At 47.3% G+C, this 27,424-nt stretch overlaps 1 protein-coding gene across 4 annotated transcripts in view; it reads right to left on the bottom strand.

The window, feature by feature from the left end:
• Positions 1 to 27,424, bottom strand: part of PSD2 (pleckstrin and Sec7 domain containing 2) — a 153,045-nt gene that overhangs the window by 22,186 nt on the left and 103,435 nt on the right. For 2 of the 4 annotated variants that reach the window (XM_030573799.1, XM_030573802.1), the window contains 3 exons: positions 18,359 to 18,419; positions 5,388 to 5,478; positions 3,278 to 3,321 (listed from right to left, as the gene is read on the bottom strand). In XM_030573799.1, coding sequence (XP_030429659.1) covers positions 3,278 to 3,321; positions 5,388 to 5,478; positions 18,359 to 18,419 — 196 coding nt within the window. Of the gene's footprint in view, positions 1 to 3,277; positions 3,322 to 5,387; positions 5,479 to 11,471; positions 11,475 to 18,358; positions 18,420 to 27,424 lie in introns of all 4 variants that reach the window. The other 2 variants (XM_030573800.1, XM_030573801.1) reach the window with 2 other exon arrangements.

The raw sequence follows: 27,424 nt of genomic DNA, 5'->3' as shown, positions 1-27,424 counted from the left end.
TACAAAATTTTCTGCCAGATGCCAGCGCAGTAGAGCAGCCTTAGTGGAGCTAGAGCGCTCCCTCTAGTGGCTGATTTACAACAATACTCCGGCTTCTTTGCAGACCATTGCCTGCAATGAAGTTGATCAGGTTGCTCTGGCGTGGTAGGATCTCTCTCTCTCGTTTATTTAGGATGGGATTCTCAAAAGCACCTAATGGAGTTCAGAGCATAATTTCCATTGATAATCACTGAATACTTTGTGGGATAGGACCAGCTACATAAGAACAGCCATACTGGGTCAGACCAAAGGTCCATCTAGCCCAGTGTCCTGTCTTCCAACAGTAGCCCATGCCAGATGCTTCAGAGGAATGAATAGAATAGGGCAATTATCAAGTGATGCATCCCCTGCCATTCGGTTCCAGATTTATGACTGGCAGACAGAGGTTTAGGAAGACCCAAGCATGGGGTTGCCTCCCTGACCATTTTGGCTAATAGCCATGAATATATCTAATGCATTTTAAATTCCAGATATACTTTTGGCCATCACAACATCCCCTGGCAATGAGTTCCACAGCTGACTGTGCGTTGTGTGGAGAAATCCTTCCTTATGCACTTCGAACAGTCTCATTAGCAGAGCAGGGCAACATTTTTCTCATCAAACTTTTTTTTGGGGAGGAAGACTAAGATTCGACAGCACTACAACATTTTGTGAATTCATCTTGGTTTCTCCAAATTGTTCATTTAGGAAAAACTTTTTTTTCTGGTTTGAAATTACTTTTGTGTCAACATTTCCTTGAATTTTATTTTTGAAAAATTCAGAAATATTAAAAAATGGTCAAAATCCAAACAAAATGTCTTGTTTCACCCAATTTGCCCCCATGGCTTTTCAATGAACCATTTTTTAAAAAAAAATAAGTATTTTCTGTCTGAGGTAAAATGATTTCCCCTCACCCAACTTTCTGAAATTGCCAATGAACTGAAAAATCCATTATTCACTCAGCTCTACTCATCACCCCATTGCTTTTCAGGAAAAATAAAACCAGACGAAACATTTCCAGTGTAGCCAGGCAACTGCAAGGCACCTGCAACTGGCACTGGGAAATGGAACCTCTCAGCCACAAGTCACTTGTGTGCATCTGGCTCCAGCTGCTAGTGACCATCTGATGGCCCCTTTGTGAAATGACATAGTGGGTCTCAGTTCAGTTCCTGATACATAGGTTCCTGATACATACACCACCACCACCAGAGGCGAATTAGGAGATTGTGGGGCTCCTGGGCCAGCACAAGTGGGGGCTCTTCCCCACCCCTGCCACCTGTAGTCCTCCTCGCGTCTCCTGGTGCTCCTGCTAGGGAAATGGGGTTGCCCCACCCCCTCTCCCACCCAGCATTCTGTGCCCAGACTCTGCTCCCCAGCAGGATCACTGGGGTGGGCAGAGTGGGTTGGAGCATGGTGGGGCCCATTTTTCCAGGGGGTCCCCAACTGGCGAGAGCCCCTGAGCATGGGCCCTGTCGGCCCAGTGGCTAATCCGCCACTGACTGCCATAGCTGGTAATAAACTGGTCCCATAGAGAGACCAGGAACTGAATGGGCCAGGATGAAAACAAGGTCTCTCTCAAAGGACAAAGCACGGGGGGCTGCCCAGAACGTAGCAGATCTGTGAGTAAATAAAGGGGTTGCTGATAGGGTAAGAAGAGCCCTAAACACATGTTTTTTTTTAAAAAGGATGTTCAACCAGTGTAAAGTCAGGGCAAGACCCACTTCACGGATCACTTGATTCAGGCCCATCAACCGACACATGAAGTTTCAAGGCAAGGCCAGTGTGGCCTGAAGAGTGTATTTCTAGGACAGCTGTTCCATCCCACCTCCAGCTTGGACAGCTAATATTTATATGCAAAGGATCTTCCCTGTTTCTATCTTGGCGATTTTTTACCTGATACCCACATTCCCTTCAGGCATGCGAGTTTCTAGCGGGAAGTCAACCAAGGCTTGGCTTACTGAGCAATATATGGTTCTCTTCCTTTTTTCAATTGCCTTGTTTGAGTAGCTTGTACAGTAAGTTTCCATAATCAACTGACTGTGTGCAACGTAATGGACTGGATGACATTGTGCTCAGGGAGTTGCAGCAGTAATTAATCCTGTGGAAGGGAGGTAGATAAGTTCTGGTTTCAGCTGGTGTGTACAGGTTTTCCATTTGGCTCCATGGTGGCTCTTGATGAGACGTCATCCTGAGCTTGTTTCTGCTAGTTAATCCCTGGGGACAACTGCACTGGGAGTGAGCACTGTACACACCACCCACCACTTCCCGGCATTAATGGCCTGATTTGCAGTGGTGCCGCAGGCTCTCAATGCCCATCAAAGCCCACTGGAGCTGCACAAGCTAAGGACTTCTGAAAAATCAGGCTACAACTGCATCAATACAAGAGGCATCAGGAATGGGAGGGGTCAGACGGCCAAGAGCAATGGGATGGGGATGAGCTGGTGCTTGGCAAAGGATGAGACAGGAAGTCTGGAAAAAGAGACAAGATTTGTAATGGGCCTTCCATGAGCAGAACCATGCACCTCCATGGAGCGTCCCTGAGGTTAATGGGACTTGGGGATCCAACAACCCGCAAATCATTGCAGGAGGTGGGCCTAATGCTGTAAACAGATGGAGTTTAAAACAGGTAAAGGGACTGGGGATGGAGTTAAGGTTTTGCAAAATTAGTGTTATTATTATTATTATTATTATTATTATTATTATTATTATTATTATTATTATTATTATTTGAGATGATAAGGATGACATTGCTGACCAGGGTAATTATGGTATTAATTGCTCTGAGACATGTCACTGGCCTGCATGGGATGCTCATGGGTGCCTTCTGCACATGTGTGATACATAAATAAACCCACCCACCAACAGGGACAGGCGGACTGGTCAAAGCCCAGCGTCTGAACTGAGCAGTGAATGTTTATCGTGCTGGGGAGCTCACATCTTGTTTCCTTGGTGTGACAGTCACCCCTCCACATGCAGATACGTCAGATACTCCAGCAAGGCGGTGTACCTCTAAAGGGGTAAAATCCCCCCCATGCAGAGGGCCAATGCTATGCCTTACCTGGTGCCTATGCCTTGCGCTGGCCCTCAATGGGGTTGAATTTCACCTGTTCAGAGACATACGTCCTTTCTGGAGCATTACCAGTCTCTGCGTATGTTAATACTGCACTTCCCTGAAGCTTCTTGAGCTAATGATCCAAGAGCCATCAGCTGCTTTGAAAGAGACCTTTTGGGTTAGAGGGCACTGAAAAATGATACTTACATGGCCCACTCCAGCTTCTCATTTTTGATTGAGTTATACAGTGTCTGAAACAAGAGCACAATATTAACTCCAGGCAATGGGTCCCATTTGTGGACACTTCCCAGGTGAATGCCCTTTATATGGCCTGTGCTGAAAAGTGCTCTCAGAGAGATGCTTGGTTATTGCCCTGTTACAGGACAGCTGTTTGGAACAGAGGGGCAGTCACCATTTTCACAGGCACTGACTTTTATTTTTCCTGGTGGGTGCTCCACCCCTACTCCACCCCGAGACCCTGCTCCTTCCCTTGAGGCCCCGCCCTCGCCCCACCTCTTCCCACCCCTGCTCTGCCCCATCCCCCACCCTGAGGTCCTACCCTCACTCCCTCTTCCTGCCCCACCTCCTCCTGCAAGGCACCTCACCCACCTACTGGTCACTGCTCTCCACCCTCCGCCAAATGCCTCCTGACAGCTGCCAAACAGCTGGTCCACCACGGATGCGGGGCTGGTGGATGCTGAACACTCTGTATTTTTTATCCGTGGGTACTTGAGTGCCGGAGCCCACATGGAGTCAGCACCCATGACCATTGTGATGGTGCCTCTCTTGCAGGCATGTGGTGATGCTGGTGTCGGCAAGGGGTAACTGCAGTTCTGCTCAAAGGGGAGCAACTGTCATTGGACTTCAGGCTTATTACAGGGCATATTATGGAGTGTCATTGTCCCCATAGAGGCTGAAGGAGTTTAATACCTCCCTGCCTCCCCTAAAGGGTGAGAGCACGACTGGGGCGCTGGCATTTGGAAGGGAGGTGTCAAGGTTTCGCTGGGCAGAAACAGACTCCTGGTGATTGTGAATTCCCTGCTGCACATGTCAGCAGCAGTGCCGGGAAGACCAGCCCTGCCTTAGGGTCCTGCGTCCCAAGCTGTGACCTTTGTTCCTACAGCACTAGGCTACATCTCTGAACTGGAGCGATTCCTGCGTGAACTCCTGCCTTCTCAGAGGCTGTTGGAAGGCTCCCTGCCCAAGGCGAGGGGTGGGCATTTGGAATGACCCACGTCCAAGAGGGGAATCCCCACCTCAGGGGTGAGATAACAGAGCCTGTCTGAGCCGTGGTTACACCACAATTCCCACTGGTAGAGCTGCACCTATTGGGACTTACAGGTTTGAAAGATCCTACCATAGATGAGACTTCAGAGGGGAAGTCAGTGTCTGCAGTAGGGAATTTTAGACCAGAATTCCCATTGTTATCACTACTAGCTTAGCCATCGGTGGGAGGTTTGTCTGTAATTCCCTACTGCAGGGGTTGTCACTAGGCTAGTGCCTTAAACACAGGTGACCTGCATTCTCCTCCTGGTAAGTCTCTCTGTGCTTCACTCTCCCCATCTGTGAAATGGGCAATGATGTGCAACAGCCTCGCTGGGGTGCTGGTCGACAGGACTAGCTAACACTTGTAAAGACCAAAGTAGTATTAAGGCAGAGCTGTGCCAACGGCTGGGTGAGACCTAAGGAATTCCTGGCTCTCTTCCCTGGGCAGAACTTACTAGGAGTTCCGAATACAGGGTTGGGCTCACTGGCAGGGAATGTAATAAGAGGAACTGAAGCCCCCTATTCTTTTGGGTGCATTGCTCTGTGTTCAGATGCAGTGGCGCTGCGGGCTACATAACTACTGAGACAGACAGCTACACTTTGGTACACTGCGAGGACAGTGAGAAATCACAGAGTACAAGCAAAAGATGGCACCAGAAAATGGACCTGTTCCGACATGTCAAGTTATTACAAAATTCTTGTGCTTTCTTAGTTTAGCTAAGATTGCTGCAAAGCTTCGACACTACCCTGGAAGGAAAATGGAAGGTACATTTGGACTCTGATGGTCAGGACCACCAGAAATAACTCAGCGGCAAGGGCCCAAGGTGAACGAATCAAGTTAGCCACGTTCTATTCCTGGCTTTGCTTTGTCTGAGACTCTTTGCCTTTCTGTTTGGGTCCCCTCCTACTATGGGCTATTCAAATTATCAGCTCTTCGGGGCAGCGACTGTCTCTCACTACGTGTATGTACAGCGCCTAGCACAGTGGGCCTGCCTTGGAGATGGTGCCTTTAAGTGCCACCCTAATAACACTAACATTGATATCACATTACCTTCAGCAGATCCTTTGCAAAGTCCTTCCCATCATTTAAGCCATCCAGGTTTGTTATAAATTGTTGGCATGACATCTTCTTTCCAATATTCTGCAATGCAACGAAACAGAGCCATAAGCCCCTGGATAGCTCCCAGTTTAGTCAAACTGCTTTGAGCAACTGAGTGTGGACCTGATCCAAGAGCCTAACGCTGAACACCCGTGAATGTTGTAGCTCCTCTCTTCCAAAGAGGTTCTTCTGTCAGGCTTATCACTGTGGTACCTGATGTTTGCAATCTGAACCTGGCTCTGCATTTTTCAAATCTAACCCCCTCCCCGCACCAATTGGGCAGTGTTCCCAATCCAAATCTGAAGCCAGCCTTCTAACATGGGCTTACCTCTGGCAAACACACATTACTGAATCCAAATTGAAAGTCCGACACAACAGCCGAGTCACAAACCCAAGCCCAGATATACTCCTACTGTAGTAAATAACACTGGCCTTGATTCCCTGGAGCCAAAGTAGCACAGAGTGGCTGTGAAGTGTCTGACTGGGGGGTTGGGTGGCTTATTTTTAATTGGGTGGGTTATTTTTAGCAATTTTTATGTAGCTGTCCAAAAATCATAGGGGTTCTCTTGGTATACTCTGTAGTGAGTACTGTAATGTATACATAGTATGTTCTGTAAAGAGTGATCTGTTTGTAACGTGCCCAAGGGTGCCTTCATGTCAGACGGTTTCAAACAATCCCACATTAAAGTGCACTAGTGAACCTTTAGTGCACAGCAGCAGGGTCAGCACAGACCAATTAATGAGCAACACATTCGTGCAAAATCATACTCCCCTAGTCCACATTACTATTCCGTGTAAACAAGCCCTTAGACACAAGTACCCAGTTCTGGTGTCTCTCCAGTATTTTTTGGATAAACATTGCTTTCATTTGTTTTGTACTGGGGGTGTTTTTCAGTTAACACCTAAAACCACAAGCCTTAATAGGACTTTGCTATACTATCAAAGTAGTTAAAGCCAGCACCCATCCTGGGATGGAGTGAGGGGGTGACTCGGGGGTGAGGAACTCTTTATTCACCACGGTGCAGAGGAGAGCACAGGTGCTGTCATCCAGAAGGACAGCAATGGTGGCTTGTTGTGTGTAATCTGTGGGACCCTGCTTACAGTGACCAGGATGAATCAGTGCAAAATGAGGTGGGTTCTGGAGGTCAACAGGATGGAAAAGAAACTCTAAAAACAAATGAAACAAGCACCTGCCCCCAACCCAACAAATGCTTCCCATGCACTAGAAATGAACCCTTGATTGGCGCAAAAGCCCATGAAATAGCAAGGGAGGAGGCCAACTGGGAATATGCTGACTCCCTGGCAGTGTTCATCGCTGTGCACAGCCTTCACCACTCCACAGCACTGTTTGCTTGCAGCTCTGATGCCGCTTTGTCCCATATCACTAACTAACACCATGTGGGCAGGCTTTGAGATTAACACGGCTAGCTTTGTTCCCTGCTGCCCCATTAACTGCGGTTAAATTGAGGACACGTTTCTCTCTGAGCGGCTCTGGTTGCTGGTGCCACATCTGAATGACTGTCTGATATTCCCAATTATGCATACTATCACTAGCAGGGTTTGGATTAGTCAACACCCAGGGGAGGTCAGGGATGAGAGCAATAAAGCGCTGTAACAAATCTGAAGCCTCCTAGGGCTTTGCAGTCAACACGGTGGCTATGCAGAACTCCCCGGCAGCCACAGAAACACAGCTCACTCTTCCAAAAGGACACGCCAACCTTTGCAAAGATGGGAGCCTACATTCAGGCCTCCTCAGTATATATTCATAGAACTTAATAGGGGCTGATTTGTCCAAACAGCCAACCACCCAGCAGCCCCTATTGAAGTCTGAGCTAATACTGAAAATCAGGGATCTTATTTAGAAGCTTAACTTAGACACACATATTATAAAGTCTTGGCCATGTCCCTGCTAATGAGTTAACTCTGGGCAGCCTAGGAGCTAGAACGCAAAGTGAAGCAGTGCTGTTTCTCTCCAGCAGAGGGCAGTGGGACTCATGACCACTTGCTAACCAGGGTATAGCAGTGTTTCAAGCTGCCACCTTAACAGAATGGTGTGGATGAAGCTTGGGGGAGAAGCATAACAGATCAACAATGGACCTCCAAGAGAGGGACCTGGTGCTGGTGACCCTGAGGTTTGGAATACCCTCACCCAGGGATGGCACGAATGTCTTCGCTCACTGTTGCAGGTACCAAGTATCCTTGAGTCAGCTAGTGGAGTTTCTGTCTGTTCCTGCTTGTACGCACAAATTCCCCATAGCCCGGCTCCAGCAGGGAGCAGCGCTGAGGAAAGCAGTCATTCTCCGAGCTAGGCAAAGGGATGAACACATACCACTGCTATGTCCCCTAGGCCAGGCTCCCATCAACATTAACTAGTGCGGACCGGCTCAATAAATCTCTCCAGCATAATGCACCAGCATTATCCCTGGTGTCAGTGGGTTCTCCTGCCACTGAGCAGTACATGCTCATAGCAGTGTGAGATCCCTGCCTCTTTAGGGTCCCTGAGCTGAGGTCAGATGGATGCTGACACCACTTGTGGTTTGTTTCCTTTAGAGATAAATCACGACCAGAATCCTGAATCTGAATCCCAAAGCTCTGAAGGTGCCTGACATCCAAACCCAGGTTTAATTGTCACGCACATCCCCTGTGTTTAGAATGGGTTGTAAAAAACCACCCAGACCCCAAAGACCCTCAACTATGGAAGAGTTTTGCAGCTGGAAACCATCACTACTTCACAGAAGTTGTTCCATATTCACAGGAGTAAATACATGTTGCTGCCGGCAGCATCTTCAGGGGCTGAATGCTCTCATGAAAACCACTCCAAAGGGGTCAGATAGTGAACACAGATGCACCAATCGGCTGCAGCTACACTAGAAAAAAACATCATTCAAAATGAGACCAAAGGAGACATTCTTGTGCCACGAGACCCAGCTCAGCAAGGTACTTACGCACATCGCTTAACGTGATGCATGGAAGAAGTTCCATTGAATGTGAGCTCTCACATGCCTACAGTTAAGCACTTTCTTATGTACCATGCTGAATCAGGTTCTCATTGCATAAAGGGTTGCCTGTAGACTAGGAAAGAGAGATTTCTCTGAGCAACTGACTAGTCACATGCACAAGGTCAGTTTGCCTTTCTATGAAGTCTCAGGCACTGGCCAAAGGCAGAAGGAGGAATCTGGGCGGTGATTACTGCTATGTTCTGCTTGGAGAATGAACTTTTACCCAACACTACATCCTGGACACGGATGAGAAATGAAAAATCAGGCCTCTGTGTAGCTCACTCATACAGAGTATTCATTTAGAGCTCATTCATATAATTACCTCCCTGATGTGTTTGAGATGATAGATAGGTAGATAGATAGATAGATAGATAGATTCGGATTCTGCTCTCATGTAGTATTACCCTGGTGTACCTCCACTGGAGATTTAGCCACATGGTTGTAAGAGTAGAATGAGGCCTAGGCTGCTCAACTTGCACAGCTTGGGTAATTAAATGCCAATCCATCCAAGATGTGTGTCTCCAGCATCTGATGCAGTCAAGCATCTGTGCCTCCTCCCTGCTTCTCCCGCAGACCTGGTAATATCCCTTGTTGAAAGGCTGGCTAGGTGTCCTCATTAGGTGGCTCAGCAGGTGACAGAGCTCTGAGCAGGAGGGTTAGCCCAGAGGTTTAGGTGAGGCGGGGAAAGCAAAGGTGCAGTGCAGCCTCCAGATTCGAAAGGCTCCTGACTCAGAAGGAAAATGAGGCACTGCAACACAGCAGGGAGCTGAAGACACTGCAGCTGTCTAAGAGCACTGCCCTCCTCGCTTGTCTCTGGGAATTCTGAGCGCATTTGATAGGTTTAAAGTGATGCCTGGCATTGGTGAACACATAATCCAGAAAGCGCAGCATCCTATAACATTCCTGGCCTCTGAAAACCCTTCTCTCTGTGGCTTCACAGCGGGATGTGGTTTAGTTTACACAGATTGATTTCTCAGTGCTCACACATGCTGCCTGGGGCCAGGGAGCTCTGGGGCAGTAACTATTGGATGAGAGTGGTATGCTCATGAAACCTAGCATGAGATGGCTGTCAGGAAAGTTTGTAAAGTAGGATGTCACTATGGAAGTGACACCACAACCCCTTGCAGATCAATCATAGTCACCAAGTGGCACTATGTGGTTGTGAAGCTGGCAGACCAGTTGCCAGCTCATACCAAGGTCCCCGTGTCTCCACTGGACACTAAGAGATGCACAGCTAGAATCTGTCTGGCTCACCCGTGGGTAGAATAGGTATCAGAATAATAAGCAAGTGTTTGGACTCTATTCAATGCTCGTGAGCTGTTGCCTGCATTCATTTCACTTGTAATGTCTGCGTTCCATAGGGTAATGTAATGTTTGAGTGGCTGTATTGTGAGCCTCTCTGACTGTCTGAATAGCCAGACAGGAGAGGGTATTTAATTAGTGTGAAGAGTTGCCCTTCTACAGAAATTATTAACTCCCTCTCCATGAAAGAGGAGACCCTTCAATACCAGATGGGCTAGGGTTGGATCTTACAACTGGAAACTCCCCACACCTGGACTGAGAAACCATCAACAAAAGGACTAGAGAATCTGATTGTTTTCTGCTCTCCTTCCCATGAAGATGAGCCCTGCAAGTGGATTTCTCCCATCAGACGAGATTGCAGCTCAGAGTCCATGGCAGGAGGGGTATAAAAAATCCCAAACCAAAGGAACTAAGGATCTCTCTGCTGCTTGGACTCAGGGTGTGTGGGGGTGGGGGCGGGGGTGGGAGTAGGGGTGGGGGAGGGACAAAGTGTTTCTAGGCATGAGCAAGAGATCCCCAGCTGCCTAGCCTAGGTTAAGTGGAGCTTGCTGATGATAGAAGCCACTGTTACCTTTTGAAACTTTAGACTGTAGCTCATTTGTGTGTCTGTTTGCTGGCTTTAACCTTGTAAATAACTAATCTCCCTTTCCTAGTTAATAAATCTTCATTTAGTTTATTATAAGATTGGCTACATGCTTTGTCTTTGGTATGAGACCTAAAGCACAATTGACCTGGGGTAAGTGACTGGTCCTTTGGGATCAGGAGTAACCTGAATATTGCTGTGATTCTTGGTGTAAGTGGCCATTGATCACAGAGATAAGCTCACCAGGGTGGCGAATCCAAGGGGATGGCTGTCTGTGACTCCATGGTAAGGCTTTTAAAGTGCTGCTTGGAGAAATCTAAGTTTAGAACTCACAGCCAACTTACGGTTTGTGCCCTGGGTTTGAACAGTCTGCCCTGTGGTTGGTACCCAGTGGCCCTCTGTTCTAGCTGGCATTGCACCATCTGTAACGTGCCATTTCTTCACAACAACTCTCTTAGAGCAGCTGCACATGGCAGATTGGGTTCAATGCTGATGTTGAGTTAGAAGGGATGGATTTAAATGGCTGTTTTGGCTTTTCCCAAAATATTCATGGAAAGCAGTGGAGTTATGCTTATTTACTCCAGCAGAGGATCTGGCTTCTATAGCTCTTTTCAGCAGGAGCTCTGAAAGCATGACACTACAGCAGGTCAGGGTCTTCATCTCCATTTTATAGGTGAGGAAACAGAGGCATAGAACTGGGAAATGACTTGCCGGAGGTCCCATGGAAAGGTGATGGTCAAGTTGGGACTAGGACTCAGACCTCTGCACTGGACCCTGCTGCCTCCTCAGCAAAAGCACTAGCAGCAAAAAGCCTGTGTTGTGTGCAGTGTTCTACTGCACACAGGGAAGGAGAGAAGGATGGAAGAGGGCAGTGAGGCTCGGATGTGTAATTACGGTAACTGCTTCTGCCTGTATTGTAAGGGATGATGGGGAAATTAGTGAGGTCTTCACCAAGATTAGCATCTCTAAGGAAGAGTTCAGGAGCAGCCTGGGAAATACAGACCCACAGATGGCCTCAAAGGCCGTGAGACTGAGGCTCCAGCCACAGAGGGGTTCTTGGCAGCAGCACTCCCTGTGCCAGCTCATGAGAGGCTGAAAGGTTGGGAGGCAAGGATGGATGGGTGTGGAGCTATATGGATCCACTGTCCAAACCCCCTTGCTAATGGGGAATGCGGGGACCATGGATGTTATTTCAGCCCGAAGGCTGTGGTAGTCCTGACAACATGGCTCTGCTATTGTGTGGCTTGGGTGCATAGGGATTCCACTCCTTGGAGAACTTCTGTGCATGGTCCATTTACATGGGCTTTGTGCAGAAGTCAGGATTTGACCCAAGGACTAGTCAGTGTTCACTCACAAGGACTGCAATAAACAAAGTGCCTGAATCGCCTCCTACTTTGTTTACACCAGTCTGACATCAGTGTGACTCCACTGAGGTGATGGAGTTACTTTAGATGTACATCCATCCATGGAAAAACTAAATGACACGCAGATACTGAATGATGACTCCTCTCCAAATCACATCATTGTGCATGCAAATGACTGATTAGGTGAATTAGGCACATTCAGTCACCCAGTTTGCATGCACAACCGTGGTGGCTGCCGGTGCAAAGTAGCTGTGTATTTTGCACATGCATTTGCATGCCTAACATTTTGAAAAAAATAGCCCCATTATTTTATGATTCATTAGTTGCTGAATGCCATTGGTGTGCCACAATGCCACACAAAACCAACCTGAAGAAGCTAAAGTTCCTGCCCCAAACTGCTCACAAGCTAGACTGGAGAAACCAAACCATTTGGACAGAGGGTCCAATCCTGCAGGCTTCATGCAGGCAAAACTTTCGTTGCTTTCATTACGGGATTGGCCTGCATAAAGCTTGCAAGATCAGGTTCTGGCTTCATCAAGCCTAAGCTCAGACCCTGGATAATGCAGGGGTGCAAGGTCCAATTTCAAAGGGGTGCAGATTTCCTATTGTTTTAACACTGCAGAACTGCCAACCCCAGACATTCAAAAGTCATGAATTAGGCACCCCAAATCATGAGATTGGTTTAACAATCAAGAGATTTTAAAAGAACACTAATGTGGGGGAGGAGATAATTTTTGAGCTTTTAGGGGTCATGTTTTCAAGCTTTGCTCTGCAACCACTTTTTTCCATGAAAGCTGAGATTATCCTGTCATTTTTTGACTCCAGGAGCTGGGGCTTTAAGAAAAAAACCACATGAAATATTACGAGGATTTTAATAAAACTGCTAGATGCGGCAACACTGTGATACTTATTCATCATTGTTATGTTTTGGCTAAAAGCCTTGACCCAGGTGTAATAATAACCAGCAGTCATGCATGAGAAGATTGTGAAGCCATTGCAGACAGAACCCAAGAGGTCTCCTGCATCCTGTAGCTAGCTCCTTTCCAGGAGATCTCAGGAACTGAAGTAGCCAACAGCAAAGTCACATTGCGGTGTTGCCAACTCTCATTTTATCATAAGGCTCCCATTATTTGGTGTTTCTCTTAAAGCCCCAGCTACAAAAGTCATGTGATTTTCTGAAAAACTCAGGTGTTACTACAAAAATATGTTTCGGTTACAGAGAAAAGCTTGAAAACATGACCCAAGTGTGCCCAGCATTTATCAATTCAGGCTCACTGCACTGCACCTGCTCCAGCAACCAGCTGGGGTTAACCCTTTCCAAGCAAGTGGGATTTCACCATCTCTCCCACCTCTCAGCAATGTGCAGTAATATGTTGCAACATGTCTTCCATTATGTCAATAAATAACGTAATAGGTGGTGGTGTTACAGCACCTGTAACCAAACAGTTAGAAAGAAGGAAGCAGATCAGATCACATATTCTGCCTCCCTTAGCATTTATTTTAAAATGAGAAATGTCTATGAATCTTTGGTTTGTTATTAATGAGGTATTTAGAAAGGTCCCTGCCCCTAGAAGACTGTTGTACTGAGTGATTCTTGGTCAAAAGAAGATTTTTGACTCACTGAAACCCACTGGAAGGAATGTAGACTGTGGGAAACACTCAACATGTTTTTAGGGTCTGCTGTGATGGGGTGTCAGAATGGCTGCTGTGAATATCAGTGAGAGGAACCCAGATGCTGATGCGTGATCAATAGCATTTTAGTTTGAGGAATCTTGTTGCTGTTGAAGTCTATGGGAGTTCTGCCACTGATTTCATTCAATAGAAGCAGGACTGGGCCTCTGGAATGTAGCAGGGAATCACACACACCCTCCAGAAATACATGTAATTCAGATACTTTTTAAACTACATTGTTGTAATGCACAATCACGTATGTATCTACACACACAGAAGGACTTCTTACACAGGTAAAAACCAAACCAAATGCCAATACTTTAAGCAAAGCACTACAATCACTGCACTTACCACCTGGCAAAGGGTTAAAGAGCAGAAAGAGAGGATCCAGGAGCAGAAGGAGGAAAAAAGGAGGAGAAGAAGGAGAAGAAGAAATTAATGTCACACATGCAAAAAAATATAGAAAAGAACTTCCACAGCAAAGGGAAACCTCCTTAGCCCAGGAAACTCACATTGATCCTCGTTTCTACAGCCGATCACAAAATATCAGTTGTTGTCCCTGGACAGTTAGAAAAAAATGTTGCTTTTGAAATTTATGATGAACATTTTCCCTGTGAAAAGCCACAAATGCAAGTGTTTTGGCTCTTTGAAAAACTTCCCATTTTCTGTAAAATTTTAGAGGGATTGGTTTTTCATCAAAAAACAGAAATATTTTGACTGAAAGGAAATTTTATGTTTTGGCTGGAAAGCCAGTTTTGGTTGGGGGGAAAGAATGCTTTGATGAAAAAGAAAGTTGACCAGTTGTACTCAGTTCAGACAAAGGATTTGTGAGATGTGCTGTTCTTGCACAGTCCTGTTCCAAACCCAGATTAAAGAGCATGAAACACCATGCTCTGTGCATATTTATTTTCCTGATGGGCATCTGGAAATCTAGCTGGTGCCTAATGTAATGGTATCCATGCTGTACAATACATACTCTACTCTTGGAGACCAGTAGGTCAGTCCTGCCAGCCTTGGGAGATCCCAGAATGTTATTTATGGTAGCCTTGTAATGCAGGGCGCTACACACATTCTATTAGGGACTCTTGCTAAAAGAGGGCAATGAGATGTTTGCTGTTTGTGCTGCTTGTGTCTCTGTTGCACTGCAATTTCATTTTTCTTTGTAGCTTATTTTAGACGTAGCTTTGACATCAGGGCTTCAAAGCCTCTCTCTTTCTCTAGCATCTAGTCATTGTGCTGCCGGAAGCTTGGCCGTGTCATTGCTAAGCCAAGCGGGGCACTAGCTTGGATTGGATTCCGAGAAAATTGTTCAGGTTGCTCACACATTTCAATGTCCTCATGACAGTGGAGTACCATAAAGTTGGGCACAGCAGCCCCCCATGGAATACAGTTGAGCGTGGAGCAGAGAAAATGGCACATGCAATTGCCCTGGTGGATGGGAGGTTGAGGGCGGCCATGCAACATGCCAACTGCCCTTGTGCTGCTGGGGGCCCAGGGCTAAGCAGGATCTTGCCCATTATTTTTTACCTGTGTCCTGTGACCCTGTTTAAATATCCTCCTGCCTGGTTTATCTGTTTCATGGCAGGCTGAAGCCCTGTGGTATGTCAATTGCTTCTCAGGCTTTTCACCTGCCCGATGCTGCCGGATGCACCTCCATCCCAGAAAGGGCTGCAACCAGAATTTTCCTAAGATGGGGGCCCAGAGCTCTTCCTTCCCTGCCCTGCGCCCTGCCCCGTGCTCTCTCCCCCACACTCCCCACTGCCCTCAGCCACATCCACTTCCCCTCCCTCCAGCTCCGCACACCCCTCACTCCAGCTTCTCAACACCCAGCCCTGCGCTCTTCCCCCCATGTTATCCTGCATCCAGCTCTGAGCTCTCTCTGCCTCACACCCAGCCACAAGATCCTCCACAGCGATGTGGTCATCAGGAGCTGCTCTAGGGATTTTGCCACCCCAGGCATGGCAGGCAGGCTGCCTCTGGCGATTTGCCTGCAGATGGTCCGCTGTTCCTGCGGCTTCAGAGGACCTCCCGCAGGCGTAAGCCACGGGACAAGCAGAGCCTCCATAGGCATGCCTGTGGGAGGTCCACTGAAGCCGCGGGACCAGCGGACCATCCGCAGCAAGTCGCAGGAAGCAGCCTGCCTGCCGCCCTCGCGGCACCAGCAGAGTGCCCCCTGCGGCTTGCCGCCCCAAGCACGCGCTTGGCATGCTGGGGCCTGGAGCCGCCCCTGGCGGTCATGCTGAAGAGCACCATCCCCACCAGGGGCCCGGCAGTTCTGGGAGCCCCAGCCCCCATCCTTCTTCTGCATCTCCGCTTCTCCAGGAAGCACCAAAATGATCCAGTCCTCCCACCCTCCTCAAACTGGGAGTGTCTGGAGCCCCTGTCTCCACTTCTCCCCGGGGGCTGGGGATGCCTGAGGCCCCTAAGTGCCAGAAGGGATGCAAAGGTGGGGCATCCTACCCTGGCAAATGGGGTCATAGCGCCACTCAAATTTAATCCATGACCCCCCATGGCACCCAGGAACCCGACAGCCTTAAACCGCTCTCTCAACCTTATGCTGGTCTGTGATTGAAGCTGAAAATCCATTGGGCTGCTAGCTCAGTCTAGACTTCTCCAGCCTCACTCCATCTGAAGGACATTATTTCCTTGTCCTCCAAGCTTGAGGGGCAGGAAGAAACCTCCTCTCAGCACATGGCCACAGGGGTGTCTCTGTCAGAATTGTAGCCAGGTCTGATCTGGCCCTAAAAATGCACAAATTCAAACTAATAATCATCCTGCAAGCAGCGTGTGTGTGAAGGAGGGAGCGGCGGGTGCAGCAGAACAGCATCCATCGGAATGGGCTGCTCAGGCTGTGGCCTGTGAGGCCCTATGGATGCCATTGGGGGTAGATCTCACTCCTCTCCCCATAGGCTCAGTGGCAGAGGGTGGCTGTGATCCTGCCGTCAATGAGCGTTTGCAGCCAGATGGCTCATTCTAGGAGCAGTGCTGGTGCAAACGCCTGGTCCCCACCACTGCATGCTGAGAACATGGATGCGAGAACTCACCACCCAGCTGGAAGGCCAGAGCACCAGGCTGGTGACTGCACTCCAGGCGAGCCTGGCCCACTCCTGGTAATGCCTTGGTCACACTCCTCACCCCCAGCACCCGCATGGTCCGCTGAGACACACGGCACTGCATCCACAAACTCTGCAAGGGGGGGCAGCTTAGCTCCCAGCTGGATTCGCCCCACTGAGGAGGGGTTCACACAGGAGCAGGACATAGGGATTTGCATGCAGAAAGCTAATTAAAGATCTAAGGGCCAGACTGTGCACTTTGGGTACTAAGGAGATACCTCCCTTCTGGGGTGCCTTCAGAGGCACCATCCCTTTCCTGGCAAGCCTTGCTATTGCTGTGAGCTAGTGTGTGGGAGGAGCTGGCTCATGGCCACACCTCTCCAGCCCCCTGCCTGGCCCCTTGGCATGACTACCATCCATGGGGCTGCACAGGGGTGAAGCTGTGCTTGGTCTCTGCCAGTCTATGCATGTAGGGTGTGCAGGCTCTCTGGGCTCACTCTAGGGACTAGGGCAATGAGCCCGCCCTTCCCTGCCCCCCGGGATTAAAACACATGGGTAGGGTGACCAAACATCCTGATTTTATAGGGATAGTCCCGATATTCAGGGCTTTGTCTTATATCGGCACCTATTGCCTGTGTGCCAATTTCTCAGACTTGCTATCCATCCCCCTACCTATGGATGGAGGAAGGTGGGGAATCCTGACCCATGGTGGGAGGGGCCAGGGCCAGTGGCAGTCAGGTGAGCAATTGGCAATGTGGTTCCAACTGTAACAGCTGTGCAGAGCACAGACCTGCATGTGAACAGCCCCTACAGGATGCCCGGAGAGCCATGCGTGTCAAAGGGAATCCAGAGCCTACGGCTCTCTCCTCCTAGGAGAGCTGAATGAGGCCTGATTTGAGACTCACTGCCCACAGGCATTTCCTCATGCTGTGCCCCTGTGCGACATACAGGCTTGGGGTCAGATCAGCAATGCCATGAGGAGAGCAGCTAAGGGGTAGACTAACAATGCTGACAACACCCTATGTCCCAGGACTGTGCTCCTGCTGGAGTCAAAGGTAACAGGACCGTTCCCTTAATGGGGTAGGATTGGGATACCAGTCATTTTTCTGTGCATTTTCTGGGCTTCCTGTTTTTAAATGCTACTCCCCTACAGTCAGTTAGGTTTCCCCTCTCATACATGGCCTGGCTGTGAAGATGCTCATTTCTGACCTCGTGCAGCACTAGGAATCCTTTGGCCGGGTGAAATCACACTAAATACCATCTTGCTGTTGTCAGACCAGCCTTACCTCCAGTCAACGGCCTGGGTCCCCTATACCCTGCCGTCCTGCTGCAGCATGCTTTGCTGCGGGAGGTGACCCAGTGCATCTCACAGTGCTCAATGCATGGTGCTGTGTGACATGAGCTGGGGGAAGGGTCTCAGTCCAGGTCCTGGTGAGCAGGGATCAGACTCGTGCATGGAGGGAACTCTACTGCGGTCAATAGAGAACCAGCTGGGGTGAATTTAGCCTCAGGTGCCTCCATCGTAACAACCATCCTCCAATCAATGGCAATCTCAGCTCAACCCCAGGAGTGAATGGTCAAGGGGAGCCAATGTCCCACTGCCCCCGGCTCCAGAAGGTCCTTCCCCAGCAGGGAAGACTGGGAACAAAGGTGCACTGACACTGTCTGGGCTGGACCTGTACTATTCCAAAAGGGCCCCAGTGAAGCCAATGGGAGGTTTGCCATTGGCTTAAGTGGGCCTTGACACAAACAGAGGCTCTGTCTCCAGGGCTGTCTTTCAGGCACTGCTGGGCATTCACTTGGCCTGGTCTCTAGAGTCTCACCTTGGAAATGCCAGAGTGCTCTCTTCCGACCCACCCTGCTTCTCAGGTACTCCGGCAGCATGGCCCAATGAACAGTAGAAACTTGGGAAGGAAGGAAAAAAGGAAGGAGACCTTGATAAGCTCTACTTACATGGCCATGAAGATCTGTGTTTAGCAACATCAGGGCACAGGTCAGTGTATGAATCCCATCTGAAACACACAACAAAAGCAAATGGCTCTTAATTAGCGCTCTCCAGACCATTGTCCTCAGAGCACCTCGACCCCTCTATCATCTCAGTTCCCCCAGTGCGAAGGGGAGACAAACTGTGGCTTTTTGTAAAAGTTTTCATGCTGTTGGATTTAACAATGCACGCAGCAGTGCTGCTGGGTCCAATGAGAGGTTATGTAGTGGGTTTGTTACATAAGGACATAAGAACGGCCGTACTGGATCAGACCAAAGGTCCATCTAGCCCAGTATCCTGTCTCGCAACAGTGGCCAATGCCAGATGCCCCAGGGGGAATGAATAGAACAGGTAATCATCCAGTGATCCACCCCTGTCGCCCATTCCCAGCTTCTGACAAAACCCGAGGCTAGGGACACCATCCCTGCCCATCCTGACTAACAGCCATTGATGAATCTATCCTCCATGAACTTATCTAGTTGTTTTTTGAACCCTGTTATGCTTTTGGCCTTCACAAAATCATCTGACAAGGGGTTCCACAGGTTTACTCCACAGATGAAGAAATACTTCCTTTTGTTTGTTTTAAAACTACTGACTATTAATTTCATCTGGTGACCCCTAGTGCTTGTGTTATGATAAGGAGTAAATAACACTTTCCTATTTACTTTCTCCACATCAGTCATGATTTTATAGACCTGTATCATATCCCCCCTTAGTTGTCCCTTTTCCAAACTGAGAAGTCCCAATCATTAATCTCTCCTCAAACGGAGGCCGTTTCATACCCCTAATCATTTTTGTTGCCATTTTCTGAATCTTTTCCAATTCCAATATATCTTTTTTGAGATGGCCACATGACCACATCTGCATGCAGTATTCAAGATGTGGGTGTACCATAAATTGATATAGTGACAATGTGATATTTTTGTCTTATTATCTATCCCTTTCTTAATGATTCCAAAGATTGTTAGCTTTTTAAAGTGCTGCTGAACATTAAGTAGATGTTTTCAGACAACTATCCACAATTATTCCAAGATCTCTCTCTTAGAATCATAGAATATCAGGGTTGGAAGGGACCTCAGGAGGTCATCTAGTCCAACCCCGTAACAGCTAATTTAGACCAAATCATTTTATATATATAGTTGGGATCATGTTTTCCAATGTGCATTGCTTTGCATTTATCAACATTGAATTTCATCTGCTGTTTTGTTGCCCAGTCACCCAGTTTTGTGCGATCCTTTTGTAGCTCTTTGTGGTCTGCTTGGCACTTAAGTATCTTGAGTAGTTTTGTATCATCTGCAAATTTTGCCACCTCACCATTTATCCCTTTTTTCAGATAACTTATGAATATGTTGAATAGCACTGGTTCTAGTACAGACACTATTTACCTCTCTCCATTCTGAAAACTGAGCATTTATTCCAACCCTTTGTTTCCTATCTTTTAACCAGTTACCAATCCATGAGAGTTGACAGCTTACCATGACAGTTTACTTTGCTTAAGAGCCTTTGGTGAGTGACCTTGTCAAAGGCTTTCTAAAAATCAAAGTACACTATATCCACTGGATCCACCTTGTCCACTTGCTTGTTGACCCTCTCAAAGAATTCTAGTAGGTTGGGGAGGCATGATTTCCCTTTACAAAAACCATGTTGACTCTTCCCCAACAAATTATGTTCAACTATATATCTGACAATTGTTCAATCAGTTTGCCTGGTACTGAAATCAAGCTTACTTGCCTGTAATTGTCAGGATCATCTCTGGAGCCCTTTTTTAGAATTGGCATCACACTGGCTATCCTCCAGCCATTTGGCACAAAAGATGATTTAAATTATAGGTTACATACCACAGTTAGTAGTTCTGCAATTTCACATCTGAGTTCCTTCAGAATTCTTGGGTGAATACCATCTGGTCCTGGTGACTTATTACTGTTTAATTTATCAATTTGTTCCAAAACCTCCTCTAATGACACCTCAATCTTGGACAGTTCCTCAGATTTGTCACCTAAAAAGAATGGCTCAGGCTTTGGAATCTCCCTCACATCCTCAGCCATGAAGACTGAGGCAAAGCATTCATTTAGTTGCTCCACAATGGCCTTATCGTCCTTGAGTGCTCGTTTAGCATCTTGATAGTCCAGTGGTCCCACTGGTTATGTAGCAGGCTTCCTGCTTCTGATGTACATTTTTTTGCTATTACTTTTTGAGTTTTTGGCTAGCTGTTCTTCAACTTCTTTTTGGGCTTTCATAATTATATTTTTATACTTCACTTGCCAAAGTTTATGCTCGTTTCTATTTTCCTCTTTAGGATTTATCTTCCACTTTTTAAAGGATGCCTTTTTGTCTCTCACTGCTTCTTTTACTTTGTTGTTTAGCCACGGTGGCTCTTTTTTGGTTCTCTTGCAGTGTTTTTTAATTTAGGTTATACATTTAAGTTGAGTCTCTATTATGATGTCTCTAAAAATTTTCCACCCATCTTGCAGGGATTTCACTTTTGGCACTGTACCTTTTAATTTCTGTTTAACTAACTTCCTCATTTCTGTGTGGCTCCCCTTTCTGAAATTAAATGCTACAGTGTTGGGCTGCTGTGGTGTTTTCCCTGCCACGGGGATGTTAAATTAAATTATATTATGGTCACTATTATTATCAGCTATATTCACTTCTTGGACTAGATCCTGTGCTCCACTTAGGACTAAATCAAGAATTGCCTCTCCCCTTGTAGGTTCCAGGACCAGCTGCCCCAAGCAGCAGTCATTTAAGGTGTCAAGAAACTTTATCTCTAACGTTAATAATTTCAGTGGTCTTAGCATAAAGTCCAGCTTGCTAATGTTATCTGGCTCTAGGGTCAGGTAACCCTTCTGTAACAGCACTGTAATATCCCCAGGATCACTGTCTCTCTCTCATTTTTTATACCCCCTAATGTTTGATTGCTTTTCGGATCCTCACTGCATATTGGGCAGAAGTCATCGCTAAGCTGGTCACAGCAGTGCCCAGGAGTTTCTCCTGAGTGTTAAATTAGTACCCGGATAGGGGTCTGAATGATTCAGAATCTTTCTTCCAGTCTGGATGACTCTGTATTTGTCAGCTGTGAATTTCCATGGCCACATGGCTGCTCATTCACCTTGCTAGGGTAGGTCCCTCAGAAGTCCCTCTTCAGGTTTGACTAACCTCAATCATTTGGTGCCAGCAGCTATTTTTGCTGCCTCATTGCTCACCCCTGTTTCCCAGATCATTAATAAGTATATTATGGGACAAAAATCCTGGTATAGAGCCATGTGGGACCCCGGTGCTAACTCCTTCCAGTATGAAAATGGACTATTTATTCCCACTCTCTGTTTTCTGTCCCTTGGACTGTTTCCGAACATCACCACTAACCCCGCGACTTCACTTCATTAGTGATCTCTTCAGAGGGACTTTGTCACAGGCTTTTTGAAAGCTGAAATAAATTATATTCACCTATTGTTCCTTACTCCTTATTTTCTCAGAACAAACAAAGAGTTTGAGCAGAGTATGAGCCAGTCACAATGTTCTTTTGCAGAAGCCAAGCTGGCTTGGCCCATCACATCATGACCCTCAGTGTTTGTAACTCTGTTGCTACTGTTTGTACTGCCCTGGGATTCCCTTGCTGGCCCTGCGTATTCTTTTTACAGATAGGTGGTGTCCCTCCAGCCCCCTTTGGAGAGGCTGCTTCAAATGAGATTGTGTACTTTGGTCAGCAGCATCTTCTCCAGAGCCTTCTGAATGGCTAGACTGGTACCATCTGGTCCTGGGGACCTGTTCCTATTTAAGTGGCAGAGTGCCACCTGCACAGGGGTCAGTGCAACTCCCCCAACTGTGCACTACACAGTGTCAGAGTTTAAGCGCATCCCTGACCATGCGGCCAGTTCTCCTCACGTGCCATAAAGGTGTGGAGAGGAGGTGGAGTCATGGCCCATGCAAGGGAGGCAGAATTTCTTCTTTAGCCCCGCTTTCTCTGGCTTCTTTGGCCACCACTTCCTCCGTCTGCCTGAACAAACCCTGAGTTTTGTGGCCCAAACAGGGAACGTCCCTTGTATATTCACCCCTCATGTCCAGCTTTATGAATTGACTTTTAAGGCCAGGCTGAGTTTGCCAACAGCTCCACACTGGGAGGTGGTGCCCAGATCTGCCTGGCCTCATGGGGAGCTCGAGGAGGTATGGTGCCTGCCGAAGTTCCTTGTTGAACAGAGGGATGAAGTGCATCTCTTAGGATGCTCAGTGTGCCCCATGGGCATGAGAAGGGAGTGGCTCCCATTGCCTTGGAAGTGAAGGGAGTGTCATTGTGCCCAGCCCTTGCATGTAGTGGGGGTATGATGGGATTGCTTGGGCTGCTGCAGTCCAGTTCTTTGTGGTTAAACAGCATCACCAGCATCCAGGAGCTGGAATAAACCTCCCTGTGAAGAGGGCATTGGCGAGGGATATCTTCCTCCTTCGATCATCTCTTTGATTGTGATGAAATCAGGGTATGTCTATCATACCCGCCAGATTGGCGGGTAGCGATTGGTTTATCAGGGATCGATATATAGCGTCTCATCTAGACGCGATATATTGATCCCCGAACATGCTCTCGTCGACTCCGGAACTCCACCAGGGCGAGCGGCAGTAGTGGAGTCGACAGGGGGAGCTGCAGACGTCAATCCCGTGCAGTGAGGACGAGAGGTAAGTCGAAATAAGATACTTCAACTTCAGCTACACTATTCCCGTAGCTGAAGTTGCATATCTTACATTGACCCTGCCCCCTGGTGTAGACCAGGCCTCACAGTGCACAGCCAAGCTCCTTACTGCCCCATTAGAGAGAAGGGATTTGCTGTCTCCATAATGCTGGGATCCTGGAGCCAAATCCTGAGCTCTTTACTCAGCTTGCATTCCCTCCAGACGCAGGCAGACTCCTGCTGAAACCAACGTGACTGTGTCTGAGCTGGGGTTGGGGAAAACCTGAGTGGAGTCTTCTGGATTTGGCCTGGATTTGAGAGCTCCAGGAACACTTCCGAGTGCAAACACAAGGGAAAACCTCTGCCAGGCCCAGCGGAAGAAATCAACACCCCCACCCCCTCCAAATCCAGGGAAATGGATTATAAAAATACCCAAATTGGAACAGCACCAATCAAAGCAATGAGATTGCTGTGACTTCACAATAGCTTGTGCCTATTCTGCTCAGCAGAGCAATGGGGAAGCCCACGTGGTACTAAGCACTTCTGCTGTTCTGGAAGCTGGAGGCAGATTTGAAAATTAACTTTTCAGCTGCAGTTGGCATATTCAAAACCAAAGGGGAAAAAGAACAATTGGCACTTCCGAGCTGCCTGCTGACGGCAACCAAGTGGCCTCATTTCTAACCCTGGGCAGCCTGTGGGAGTGTAGGCGGGTGTGGGCATGTGTGTGTGCATTCTTGTGTGTGATGCAGGGGTCCGTCAATGGGCGGGTGTGTTTGCACATGTATGCAGATATGTGTGCTCTAACCTGTGTCTGGGTGGCTATATGTGTGTGCGCGTGTCATAAATATAAAGGGAAGGGTACCTACCTTTCTATATACAGTACTATAAAATCCCTCCTGGCCAGAGGCACAAAATCCTCTTACCTGTAAAGGGTTAAGAAGCTCAAGTAACCTGGCGGGCACCTGATCAAAAGGACCAATAAGGGCACAAGATACTTTCAAATCTGGAGGGGAGTGGGGGAAAGGCTTTGTTCTGTCTGTTCCGTGTGGCTTTTGCCAGCGACAGATCAAGGAAGCAAGCAATCCAACTTCTATAGTGTTGGTAAGTATTTAGCAAGGAAATATGTTAGATTACCTTTTGTTCTGGCTTGTGAATTTCTCTGTGCTGTGTGGGGAATGTGTATTCCTGTTTTTTTCTTTCTGTAACTTTAAGGTTTTGCCTAGAGGGAAATCTCCTTTGTTTTGAATCTGATTGCCTGTGAGATTATCGCCCATTCTGATCTTACAGAGGTACTCCTTTTACCCTTTTTCTTTCTAACAAAGTTCTGTTTTTTTTAAGAATCTGATTGAGGTTTTTTTAGTATCCTAAAAAAAGTCAAACAACCAAGGCTGGTCAGTGCTCATCTTGTTTATTCTCAAGCCTCCCCAGGAAAGGGGGTGTTGGGGTTTGGGGGGATATTTTGGTGAAATAGGACTCCAAGTGGTCCTTTCCCTGATTCTTTGTTTGAATCACTTGGTGGTGGCAGCGTTTACTTAATCCAAGGTACAAGGGAGAATTTGTGCCTTGGGGAAGTTTTAACCTAAGCTGGTAGAAATAAGCTTAGGGGGTCTTTCATGCGGGTCCCCTCATCTGTACCCTAAAGTTCAGAGTGGGGAGGGAACCCTGACATGAGAAAAAAACAGGAATATACATTCCCCGCCCAGCACAGAGAAAAATCACAGGCCAAAACAAAAGATAATCTAACACATTTCCTTGCTAAATATTTACCAACTCTATAGGAGTTGGATTGCTTGCTTCCTTGATCTGTCTCCAGCAAAAGCCACACAGAACAGACAGAACAAGATACTTTCAAATCTAGGGATCTGAAAGTATCTTGTGCCCTTATTGTTCCTTTTGGTCAGGTGCCCGCCAGGTTACTTGAGCTTCTTAATCCTTTATAGGTAAGAGGATTTTGTGCCTCTGGCCAGGAGGGATTTTATAGTACTATATACAGAAAGGTGGTTACCCTTCTCTTTATATTTATGACAGCGCACCTATCGGAGGTGTGTATGTATGTGCTGCATGCAGGTGTGTCGCTGGAAAGTGCGTAGGTGTGTGTGTGTATAGTTGAGTTGGGGTCGGTGGACATATGCTTGTTATATTCAGATGTGCAGGCATGCATGTGTGTGCTAGGCAACACTACCAATTTGGAAAATATTTCCAACCTGCCCTTATGCTGTCAGTGCTTAAATGGATACTGGCGGAGTTTGTTACAATAATCCCCCCAAAGAAATGGTTTCATTATTAAAAACGCTTTTTAGCCATCTTAAAACTAGATCTGGGCAATTTTATTTATTTATTTGTGCATTTTTTCAGGCAAAGAAAACTAGTCACATATTTGGGTTAAATTGGCAAATGGTTTTGGCTAAATAAAAAATGGAAATTTTTTTTGGAAAATGAAAATAATTCATTTTGACATTTTCAAAAAATTTCAGTTCAGCCACTGAACTGAAAAAAATTAATTATTTGCTCAACTTAAGATAAAATACGCTCCTTCAAGCCAAACATTACAGCCTCCTGCTAGCACATGGGAGCCGGAAAACAAAACTGTCTAAAAAAAGTGAAACTGACCAACCTATTTTCACTGCCCACGTAGAGAAAAATGCAAAAAGGAATCAAATATTTTAAATGGAGAGAAGGAAACTAGGTTGTAAGTGGAAGTCGCTCTTCAGGCATCATCAGTAACATGGGGAAGGACTCTGTCTTTTATATGTATATAGGCCTAGGTTCATTTCTGGGTCAATGCTTCTTCTGCACAGGGCCCAGGTGGGTGATGGGAGACGTAATTTACATCCTCACGAGCAAGCTGGGGGTGAATCCTGCCTATTCCCCTTAATAAGGCAGCTTTACAATGTTATTGGGGAGCCACTCACCCTAGAGTGACTATGAATAAATAAACCATTCACATATGAACAATCGTTGCTGGCAAGCAGTTTCCTGAATGCTCTTTGCTGCTATTGAAGATCTGAGTATTTAAAAAAGGGATTTTTCCCCTCTCTGCTCAGCCTGTTCTTCTGCTTGACCCTGTACAGTGAGGTCATCATCCTGTGCTTACGATGGCCTAATGACTGCCATATAAATGGCCCTCATGTCATAGACCTATAACAATGGGCTCAAACACACACACACACAGAGACACACAGACACACACACACAGAGTGTGAGTCCCAGGTCACCTTTATTGCCTCATGGACTTTAAGGCCAGAAGGGACAATTGTGATCATCTAGTCTGACTTCCTGCACATCGCAGGCCACAGAACCTCATCCACCCACTCCTCCTGTGATAGAACCCTAACCTCTGGCTGAGTTACTGAAGTTCTCACACCATGGTTTAAAGCCTTGAAGTAAGGGAGAATTCACCATATACACTGGTTTAAAGCTGCAAGTGCCCCACGCCGCATGCTGCAGAGGAAAGTGGTTAGCACATAGGAGAAGGAATATAGGAAGCGCATCTCAGCTTTGCTACCAGATAGCTTCAATTATTAACCCATACTGTAAAAATCTGGGTACCCCCAGTGCATCCTGACATGCAGAGGAAGCATGCCCATTGCAGGATGGGGGACGGGGACACAGCTAGCATCCTAGGGGTTGCTATGCCTAGTTGAGCAAAGTACCACAGCTGTGCCTGGCCCAGACACAGATGAATGCTACGTGCACCTTTCGCCCTGACCTGCGCACATAATGCTTAATCCTGCTGCCATTCAGGTGAGTGGAAAGTCTCTCCCTGACTGAATGGTTCAGGAGCAGATGCACTGGGCAGCCCCCTCAGTCCAGCAAAGCATGAGCTCCGTCAATGGGTCAACTCATGTGCTTAAAGCAACATGTGTGTTTAAGTGCTTGGCTGGATCAGGGCCTTACCCAGGGACCAGTCCTCTCAGTGGCACCTGATTTCATAGCTCAGCCCAATGCCCAGTAAGCAAGGACGGGGGAGCAGTTTCCAAATGAGTCTCGTCACCAGCTGCTGCTTGGAACTTTTTATTGTTCTCAGAAGGAGGATTTTAAAAACGGTATCAGCTGCATTTCATACAGAACACTGATGAAAAAAATGCTCCTTTCACAGTTAGAAGTAGCAGCATCGGCCTCAGCACTGTCTTCTCTTTCCTGTCCGTGGCTTCGGTCACTACAGGGGCAGGCTCTGTAAAAGAGAGCAGAACAAATCCTCACACTTCATTTGCCTTATTCCATGTACACGTATCGACCAGTGAATCACCTAAGGGCTCAGCAGCATGGCATGTCCCACACCAGGCAAGAGGGGCAGGGGAACAAGTGGCTCAATGCACTGAGAATGAGCTATGGCCCACCTCTGTTCCCTGTTCAGTGCCAGAAGCCTTTGCCT

The sequence above is a fragment of the Gopherus evgoodei genome, chromosome 8 (assembly GCF_007399415.2).
Source record: "Gopherus evgoodei ecotype Sinaloan lineage chromosome 8, rGopEvg1_v1.p, whole genome shotgun sequence".
NCBI classification, from domain to species: Eukaryota; Metazoa; Chordata; order Testudines; family Testudinidae; genus Gopherus; species Gopherus evgoodei.
The sequence above is the reverse complement of the archived record's forward strand: the minus strand, read 5'-3'. Positions and strand labels throughout refer to the sequence as shown.